Raw genomic sequence first — 10,898 nt, 5'->3', positions numbered from 1 at the left:
ATGCTGCTATGGGAGTTCCCTGGTAGTCTAGTGGTTAGGATTCTGCGCTTTCACTGCAGAGGCCTGGGTTCAATCCCTGATCAGGGAACTGAGATCCTGCAAGCTGTTCAGTGTGGCCAAAAAAAATGCAGCTGTGAACATTGGGGTGCATATAGCTTTTCAAATTAGTGTTTTCATTTTCTTTGGATGTATACCCAGGAGTGGAATTGCTGGATCATATGGTAGTTCTAGTTTTAGTCACTGAAATTTTTAAAGCCATGAATGTAATTTAGCAGGAACACTAACACAGGCAATCATTTTTTGTTTTGTTGCTAAAGCTGTTGGATACATGTTAGAATGAGTTTTTTTTTCCTCTGAGTGTATGACAGGAAAATAATGTTTAAATCAATATGTAAATCAAAGCATCTCCACTAGCATTATTAATCTAGAAGGAAGTATTACATAGACAATAGTAAAAGGAAGGACATTTAGTCTATATTTTCAAATGGGACTTGATCATTTTAAAGTTGTTCACTGGCAAAATTTTTCACCAAGTTAGTATAGACTATACGCTACTTCATAAAAGATAGCAATAATGAAGTTTGGGTTTTTTGTTTTGTTTTTCAGTATTTGCTTTCAGAGAAAAATCCTAAATCTTGTAGGGATTTCTGATGCCAGAAAATTTTGATGTATGAGTATATTTAGCAATCAGGGTGACTTAGATCATGGTAAGTGGAGTAGGTATAATTATAATTTGCATTCCAGTTATTTAAACTGAGATATCCTTGATCAGGTTGAACATACTGTGAGTAGAAGATCTCTTCTTCCAAGAAATAAGATGGAGACAGCCTTTGGAGAATGGCCTCACTGAATTGGTAAGTTAACTTTCTCCGGATTTTGATGACTTCCCCAGTTCTTCCATAATTCCTCAGTGCTCTGGCCATTTTCTGGTAAGTCATGGTCTTCCGATTGCCTTTTCTTTTCCCCCAAAGTTGGGCAAGTTTTTCTTTGTTTTTTGATACAAACTGAAAGATGCCTTTGGTTTGATCTATCCATTGAATACAAGATGCCATCTCGGGATTACACAGGGATTCATGAAGGTATTCAAACAGTCGGAGCTTCTTCCTGCCTAAAATAGAGGAAAACAATGTCATACTTCACCATGGCTCTACACAAGGAATATCCTCAGGAAGGGTTTGTTGAGTGACTACAGAATTCAAAGTTGCATCGGGACTGGTTTTCTTCCTACTCACCCCTTAGAATGCATTTATGGTATCATTTTATGGGACTTGAAAATCAAGGGTCTATTTGGCCTACTGCAGTTTCAACTGAACCTTTCTTTGTTAGGGAAGTTGTCCAAAATTTTGTACCGTCCTTCACTGGAGAAGGGAAGCATGGCGCCTCTCTACTCGAGTCTCCCATTTGTCATGTGGTCTTTTGCCACAGTTAAATCTTGACGTCTAATTTTATGTTGTATGTTAAACTGTCTACAGAACAACAAGACTGAGCAAAACGGACTGCAAAGTTTAGTGGTTTTAAAGAGAAGTCTCAAAAGCCATTTCCAAAAGGCAACTCATTTGAAGGGGCTTTATTCAAATAAGTTAAGTCAAATGAGGTAAGGAAGATGAATGTATTTTGCAAAATGTAAAACAGTGTGCAAACATAAATGAAATCAGTAACAGACGTGTAAAAATGCTAACTCTGGTTCCGCATAACTACTTGAAAAAATAAAGAATAGAAAAAAACCAGAGTCGAAATGCCAAAATATCTTCATGACATTTTGACATTATTAGTGATCAATGACAATGGGCATTGTGGTATTTTTTCATTGCTGTGAAATAAAATGGTACTGCCAGAGTTTTTCATCTCTTTTAGGAGCACAGCCCTTTATATTTCAGAATAACTAGAAAGTAAACTTTGGGAAGATTTGTTGCTATGGTTTTTGCTTGTTTGGTGGATTGGAGAACAAAGGTGACAACCGGTTTTGTGACTTCTGAATTGGCCTGTAAATACCATGTCCCACCAGATCTGTCAGTAGCTAAAAGCTCCACAGCCAAATTCCATTTTCCCCTTGAGGAAGTAGAATAGTGGATTCTCAAACTGCTTTAAACAGTCTCTGGGGTGTATTACTCATGCATCTGTCATCATTCATCCAAAAACCTCAAAGGTTTTTACAAAGATTATCTTTTGCGTTATATTATCTTGAGTTTATGAATTGAGAAATGAAAGGGACTTACCAAAAAACACAACATGAATTAAAGTCACAGCCTTAAAGAAGTTCTCTGGCTCTCACCCAGTGGTCAAATCAATTATAATTGAGCCTCATCTTTAAAAGTTTGTTTTTCAGTTTTGAAAAAAAATGTTTAAATTTTTACTTCTTGAAACTAAAAGTATTATATGATTAAAAATTCAAACAGGACTTCCCTGGTGGCGCAGTGGTTAAGAATCCGCCTGCTAATGCAGGGGGCACGGGTTCGATCCCTGGTCCGGGAAGATCCCACATGCCGCGGAGCAACTAAGCCCGTGTGCCACAACTACCGAGCCCGTGTGCTCTAACTACTGAAGCCCGCACGCCTAGAACCCGTGCTCCGCAAGGAGAGAAGCCACCGCAATGAGAAGCCTGCGCACCAAAACGCAGCCAAAAATAAATAAATAAATTTAAAAAAAAAAAAAATTCAAACAGAAGCACAAATGGTAAGCAAGAACGCCAATCTATCCTACATACTTCTAGAAAATAATTTATGTTTTGCATATATAAACATATGCATATCCTTTAAAAATTAAAAATGGTATCACAGTATTTTGTACTCTTTCCAGTGAATAATATATCTTAAATAAGTCATAGAACAATATAGAGATTACCTATAGATAGAGGAAATACTAAACTGTTGACAAAGTTTGCTTGTGGGGCATAGCATGGGAAGGAAGAACATTTTTTCACTTATTCTTTACATACTTCGGAATCAGTTGAATTTTTAATAATGAGCATTGTTACTTTTGAATTATGGGATTAAAAAGGATTAAAACAAAAACCAAAAGGTATTTAGAGTGCTTGCTGTTTCAATACTTAAAGTATGCCTTTTGCTCTTTAATAACTATATATGTTCTATTTTAATGCATGTACTATTTTTCTCTCAATAATGAATTCCCGAAGTATTTTGAAATTTCATTGTTTTAAATCTATCACTATTTCAGGTGGAAGACTAAGCTCTAAAAACAGAAAATGGTAAATGATACATTCCCTAATGGCAAAGATTCACAGCCGAAAACATCAGTGAAAAGATACAGGCGGCACACCCTGGATTTAGTAGCTAGTTGGTTTGTTTGTTTAAAAAAAAAAAAAAGGTGACAGAGGTAGAAGTGTTATTGTCCTCATATTAAATTACTACCATTATTTAATATTCAATAGTAATATTCAGTAGATTTACTTTACTTATGTGATTTTATACATTATTCCTTGCTGGATTAGAATATTACTGCATAGTTAGACTTTTATAATTCTAGGATACAGTGTACTGTTTTATAAGAACCAAACTAGTTATCTCAAAAAATATTCATTTAAAATAATTTTAAGTATGGACAGCTCCATGTAAAAGAATGAAATTAGAAGATTTTTCCACACAAAAATAAACTCAAAATGGACTAAAGACCTAAATGTAAGACCAGAAACCGTAAAACTCCTAGAAGGAAACAAAGCACTAGGCAGAACCTCTTTGACAAAAATTGTAGCAATATATTTTTTGATCTGTCTCCTAAGGCAAAGGAAACAAGAGCAAAAATAAACAAACGGGACCTAATTAAACTTAAAAGCTTTTGCACAGCAAAGGAAACCATCAACAAAACAAAAGGGCAACCTACTGAATGGGAGAAAATATTTGCAAATGATATGACCAATAAATGGTTAATATCAAAAATATGTAAATAGCTCATGCAACTCAATATCAAAAAACAAACAACCCAGTTAAAAAATTGGCAGAAGACCTGAATAGACATTTTCCCAAAGACGTACAGATGGCCAACAGGCACGTGCAAATCTGTGCGATGTTTATGCTCAACATCGCTAAAGATTCAGAAATGCAAATCAAAACCACAATGAGATATCACCTCACACCTGTCAGAATGGCTATAATTTAAAAAAAAAAATCACAAATAACAAATGTTGGCAAGGATGTGGAGAAAAAGGAGCCCTTATACACTGTTGGTAGGAATATAAATTGGTAGAGCCACTGTGGAAAACAGTGGGGAGATTCCTCAAAAAACTAAAAATAGAGCTACCAGGGACTTCCCTGGTGGTCCAGTGGTTAAGACTCCGCGCTCCCAATGCAGGGGGCTTGGGTTCAATCCCTTGTTGGGGAGCTAAGATCCCACGTGCCACATGGCATGGCCAAAAAAACCTAAAATGAACTACCATATGACCCAGCAATTCCACTCTTGGGTATATATCCAAAGAAAATGAAAACACTAATTTGAAAAGTTACATGCTTTCCAATGTTCATAGCAGCATTATTTATAATAGCCAAGATATGGATGCAACCTAAGTGTCCATAGACAGATGAATGGATAAAGAAGATGTATATATAGATACAATGGAATATTATCCATTAAAAAAAAGAATAAAATCTTGCCACTTACAACAAAGTGGATGGGCCTAGAAGGTATTATGCTAAGTGAAATAAGTCAGACAGAGAAAGACAAATACTGTGTTATCACTTATATGTGGAATCTAAAAAATAAACAAAAAAAAATTTTTAAATTAACAAATGAACGTAACAGAATAGAAACAGACTCACAGATATAGAGAACAAACTAGTGGTTACCAGTGGGGAGAGGGAAGGAGGGAGGAGCAAAATTGGGGTAGAAAATTAAGGAGCAACATTGGGGTACAAACTACTATGTATAAAAGAAATAAGTTACAAGGATATACTATGCAGCACAGGAAATATAGCCAACATTTTATAATAAAAATGCAGTACAAGCTATAAAAATTTTGACTCACTATGTTGTAAACCTGGAACTAATATTATAAATCAACTATACCTCAATTAAAAAATAAAAAATAAAATAAAAATTAAAAAAAAAATAATTTTAAGTAGCTATGATAAGGTATCGTTTTTTAAATTACACTATAAAATTGGGATGCATCTTATACATCTTTGTATATCGTAGGTAATTTACTATCACAAACAACATTGCAAGGAACATCCTAATACATATATGTGCACACACATGCATCTAAGGTATTTTGGGAAATATCCATAGTGCCAGACTATGAGCATAATGCTTTACGTGGATTTTCTCACTTAATTTTTATAGCAATCTTACAATGTCTGTACAATTATTATTATTTGTTTGTTTGTTTTTGAATAAGGAGACTGTGGTACAGAAGGTTAAGTAAGTGATTTGGCCAGGCTCACGTAATCAACCCAGAGTTCACACTCAACCACTAAGTGAGTTATATAGTCACTAAGAGTCAAAAGATATGAACATTTAAAATTTTGGTAGGTATTGCTAAATTGCCTTACAAAACTTTGTAAAAATTTATACTCTCTTTAATAATGCACGTGAAAAAAAAAAAAAAATGCACGTGAATGTGTGTGGCCCACATCTTAGCCAACAGAGGCTATTATCCTGCTTTAACACTTTTGCCTACCTGTTAGATGAGATCATCTTCATTTATGAAATCAGGATTTCAAATTTATGAAATAAAGTTTTTATGGAACTTGTTTTTTGTGGAAAACTTAATAGAGATGATTTCTATCCTGAGGGCTTCACAGTTGAAATAAGATTGCTAAAATAATTTACGGAAAAGTTCCCCCTTCTATACCTAAAATTTATACATCTTATTCCTTTTTTATTGAAGTATAGTTGATGTACAATATTATATAAATTACAGGTTTACAATATAATGATTCACAATTTTTAAAGGTTATATGCCATTTAAAGCTATTCTAAAATAATGGCTATATTCTCTGTGTTGTAGAATATATCCTTGTAGCTTATTTTATACATAATACCTCTTAATCCCCTACTCCTATACTGCCCCTCCCCGCAATGGTAACCACTAGTTGATTCTCCATATCTTACACCTTATTCTTGAATACAGATTTATTTGAGTGAAGTGACACTTTGCACCTTTACAACATCTCTATGAAGCTATAGGAAACCTCACCCAAGATAAACAGCTTGGAGTAGTTTGTCTGTCAGAGTTAAATTACTCTCAATTGTGAGAGGCGAATATTTTGCAAATCAATTCCAAACTCAGATATGAAATTCCCTTAAAGCTGCTTTGATGAAGATTTGACTCTTTTACCTATGCAAGGGGTAATGGATCCACATACCTTTTCCTCCCTTTTGCTGGAGAAGAGTAGGTTGCACCAGCTGGTTTTCAGGGATGTTCTGCAGAGACTGATGAATATTTCCTTCAAAATAGAGGTCCGCAGCACTGTTCTATATAAATAATGTATCAGGATGTTAAGTGGGACTTCCCGTGTGGCCCCCAATTGGTGGCCAAAGTCAAAAGCTGAGGGCAAAAAGAGTGTTCAGCATCTCTCAAATTCTGAAAATCACCACCTTCAACTGCTGTCTCCCAGGGCAGAGCTAGCATCAAACCCATAAATGGAGAGGGCCAAGGGACAGGGGGTAATCTGAGGCTTTGTGAGGAGTTCTGTATCTTCCCCTCCCTGTGAGAAAGGAGAGTGGGTTGCTTCCCTCCTTTCCCCTAAAAATGCCCAGCAAGAAAGATCCAAAAGAATCATTAGTAGAAATTGAGGTGCCAGCAAAAAGGGAAGATGGGCTTCCATTCCTGAACTGGATGCCCATCTGGCAAGAGAAGATAAGAGGAGAAAGATGGCAGCTGAGGGAGGGCAGAGCCAAGAGAGGCAGGAAGAAGCAGCCTGAGTTCCTACCATTACATATGGCAAGGAGATGTGGGCCTCCGTGTGTTAACTAGACATGGTGGTGAAGGGGGTGGACTTCAGCCCTCCCTATACAGGAGGGCTGCCCAGCAGGCAAGGAGTCCCCACCACAAGAGGCTGTGCAGTGTATGCTGGGGATGGAAGCTGAAGTGGAAATAGGGTAGCCAGATCTAGCAGATAAAAATATTCGGCATCCTATATTTTACCTGGCAACCCTAAGGGGAGGTGAGAGAGGTTAAGGTAGAACCAAAACTCCCTCTTTAAAGAAATGTCTTGTTGGAGAGGCCCTGACAGTATAATTTACAAGGACAGAAAAAGGACATTTGACATAGTATGGATGAAGGTAATAACGGAAAAAACCCTTTTTTTTTATATTTATACTCTACCACATTAAGACTGCTTGATAAAAGGGACACATCAAGGAAACAATGCAGGGAATTCCCTGGCAGTCAAGTGGTTAGAACTCAGCGCGTCCACTGCAGGGGGCATGGGTTCCATCCCTGGTCAGGGAACTAAGATCCCACATGCCGCAACATGGCCAAAATAAATAAATAGATAAATAAATAAATAAAAATAAGAAGAAGAAGAAAGAAAGAAAGTAAACAATGTAAAAGAACACATGGAAGGAGAGGTAGACGGTGGGGACACTCCCATTTGCAGAAGGCTACTAAAATAGAAATGAATTGGTCCAATACACATAGCTAGCTCTGAGCTTGGGAGGGGAAATAGAGCAGGTTAATACAAGATTGTGGGTAAAACCAGTGCAGGGAACGTTTTAGGGGATCCGTAACTTTCCTGCAGTTTTCCGGATGGACTGAGAAGCACTGATGTGAGAACCCTAAAATACCTCCTCTATAGAAATCATTCAAACCCATCTGAAGTCAGATGAAGAACAATGATAAAGCACAGTTTCCTTCTTGACAGCACTGATGGTCCCCCACACTGACCGTCAAATTCACCAAGGGGAAAGCTGGGACAAATAGGAAATTTGCCTGTTACTGAGGGATGCTGGTCCCCTGGTAAAAGTACTCACTATTACTGTTCTCCAATTGTAGACCGGTTCCTCTGTGGGCAGCACACCATAGCTGTTGGAATTTCCTCTGACATGAGAACAGTGGTTGATGAAAGCCAGATAATTTTTGTAATCTAATTTAAAAACAGAGGAAGAAACTGACAAAGTCAAAGTTTACATTTGTGTGTGTGTGATGCTTATGCATGTTTATATGCTTATATATGTGATTGCTCTTGGCATTTTTATATTGAGATGTTAAATTTATTTAGGATAAAGAACATAGGCAGATCTGTCTCCTAATGCAAAAGAAATAAAAGCAAAAATAAACAAATGGGACCTAATTAAACTTAAAAGCTTTTGCACAGCAAAGGAAACCATTGACAAAACAAAGACAACCTACACAATGGGAGAAAATATTTGCAAATGATGTGACTCACAAGGGGTTAATATCCAAAATACATAAAGAGCTCATACAACTCAATATCAAAAAAAATAAACAACCCAATCAAAAAATGGGCAGAAGACCTGAATAGACATTTCTTCAAAGAAGACATACAGATGGCTAATAAGCACATGAAAAGATTCTCAACATTACTAATTATTAGAGAAATGCAAATCAAAACAACAATGAGATATCGCCTCACACAGGTCAAAATGGCTATCATCAAAAAGTCTACAAATAATAAATTCTGGAGAGGATGTGGAGAAAAGGGAACCCTTGTACGCTATTATTGGGAATGTAAATCGGTGCAGCCACTATGGAAAACAGTATGAAGGGTCCTTAAAGAAACAACTACCATATGATCCAGCAATTCCACTCAGGAATTCATGTATATTCAATATACCTGAAGAAAATGAAAACTAATTCAAAAAGATACATGCATCCCAATGTTCATAGTAGCACTGTTTACAGTAGCCAAGACAGGGAAGCAACCCAAGTGCCCAATCAACAGACAAATGGATAAAGAGGATGTGGTATATATATATATATATATATATATATATACAATGGAATATTACTCAGCTATATAAAAAAAAAAGAATGAAAGTCTGCAATTTGTGGCAACATGGATGTACTGAGAGAATGTTATGCTTAGCGAAATAAGTCAGACAAAGACAAGTGCTGTATGATATCACCTATATGTGGAATCTAAAAAATAATACAAACAGAAACAGACTCTTAGATATAGATAACAAACTTGGGGGCACTTCCCTGGTGGCACAGTGGTTAAGAATCTGCCTGCCAATGCAGGGGACATGGGTTCGAGCCCTGGTCTGGGAAGATCCCACATGCCGCAGAGCAACTAAGCCTGTGTGACACAACTACTGAGCCTGTGCGCCACAACTACTGAGCCTGCGCTCTAGAGCCTGTGAGCCACAACTAACGAGCCTGTGTGCCGCAACTACTGAAGCCTGTGCGCCTAGAACCCGTGCTCCACAAGAAGAGAAGCCACCGCAATGAGAAGCCTGTGCACCGCAACCAAGAGTAGCCCCTGCTCGCCGCAACTAGAGAAAGCCCGCGCGCAGCAACGAAGACCCAACGCAGCCAAAAAATATAAATAAATAAAATAAATAAATTTAAACAAAACAAAACAAAAACAAACTTGGGGCTACAAAAGGGGAGAGGAAAGCAGAGAGGGTAAATTAAGCAGTATGGGATAAGCAAATACAAACTACCAGCGGAAGGGGACTGACATCTTTACCTGAGGAGTACTGAAGATCACCAGTTGGATGTTGCCTCAGTACTTCAAAAGCATCTTCAAATGCTTGACCCAGCTTGTCTTGTTCAACACAAGCCTGTTAGAACAATTGCAGAACTCTGGAGTTAGGAAATTACCAGTAGGACTTAATTTTCCTGATATAAAGGAGGGCTTCTCAACCACAGCACTATTGACATTTTAGATTGACAGAAGACTCTGTTGCAGGGGCGTTGCCCTGTGCATTGCAGGGTGCTAAACGGCATCCCTGGTCTCTACCCACTAGATGCCAGTAGCACTCCCACAGTTGTGACAAACAAAAAATGTCTCAGACATAGCCAAATATACCCTGGGGAACAATATCAACCCTGGCTGAGATCCATTGCTCTATAACATAGTATTTAGAGAGCAACCTCATTCTATAGTATAGTATTCAACGTTTTATAAATCTTTAGCAAGGAGTTATATAGCAGGAGACTGATTTGGAAAAAGGGATCAAGGAAATATCTTTAATCAAACAGAATCTGAATCATTATTTAAAAATGAAATGCTCTTAATTTCAAAAGCATGCCTCCAAGATCTAAAATTGAACTGTTTTGCAAACCATTTCATACCCTTATTAATCTAGCCCATATATTTTATTTTCAAAATTGAGGAAGAGTAAAGATTTTTAAATGCCAACTTACCATGCTTCATTAATAAATTGACAATTCTGAAAAAGATTAATATTTAAAAAACAAAATTAAATAGTGTTTCTATTTAATTTGCTCTGAATTAAAAGACTTTACTTAAAATATTTTCTGAATATACCTTATATAAACCAAAATTACCGTCTGAATTCTCTTTGATGAGTACAAATTTTCTTTCTACAAAAATTTCCTACAAAATTTTATTTCTGCTTTTCTGTCATTACAAAACTTTTTTTAAATTAATTAATTAATTTATTTATTTATTTTGGTTGCATTGGGTCTTTGTTGCTGTGCGTGGGCTTTCTCTAGCTGCAGCGAACAGGGGTTACTCTTCGTTGTGGTGCACGGGCTTCTCATTGCAGTGGCTTCTCTTGTTGCAGAGCACGGGCTCTAGGAGCACAGGCTTCCGTAGTTGTGGCTCGCGGGCTCTAGAGCGCAGGCTCAGTAGTTGTGGTACACGGGCTTAGTTGCTCTGCAGCATGTGGGATCTTCCCAGACCAGGGCTCAAACCCATGTCCCCTGCATTGGCAGGCGGATTCTTAACCACTGTGCCACCAGGGAAGTCCTACAAAACTTCTTAAATGTTAAATAGCTACATATGTATAAC

General features: G+C 37.2%; 1 protein-coding gene across 1 annotated transcript in view; it reads right to left on the bottom strand.

Annotated features, from left to right (window-relative positions):
• Nucleotides 1-680: 680 nt before the first annotated feature.
• Nucleotides 681-10,898, bottom strand: part of SPIC (Spi-C transcription factor) — a 61,902-nt gene continuing 51,684 nt past the window's right edge. The window contains exons 2-5 of the mRNA XM_068561971.1: nucleotides 9,609-9,702; nucleotides 7,927-8,039; nucleotides 6,318-6,426; nucleotides 681-1,108 (exon numbers count right to left, since the gene is read on the bottom strand). Of these exons, the coding sequence (XP_068418072.1) occupies nucleotides 681-1,108; nucleotides 6,318-6,426; nucleotides 7,927-8,039; nucleotides 9,609-9,702 (744 nt within the window). The remainder of the gene's footprint in view (nucleotides 1,109-6,317; nucleotides 6,427-7,926; nucleotides 8,040-9,608; nucleotides 9,703-10,898) is intronic.

The sequence above is a fragment of the Eschrichtius robustus genome, chromosome 13 (assembly GCF_028021215.1).
Source record: "Eschrichtius robustus isolate mEscRob2 chromosome 13, mEscRob2.pri, whole genome shotgun sequence".
Classification (NCBI taxonomy): Eukaryota; Metazoa; Chordata; class Mammalia; order Artiodactyla; family Eschrichtiidae; genus Eschrichtius; species Eschrichtius robustus.
Note: the sequence above shows the minus strand (reverse complement) of the source record. Positions and strands in the feature narration are given on the sequence as shown.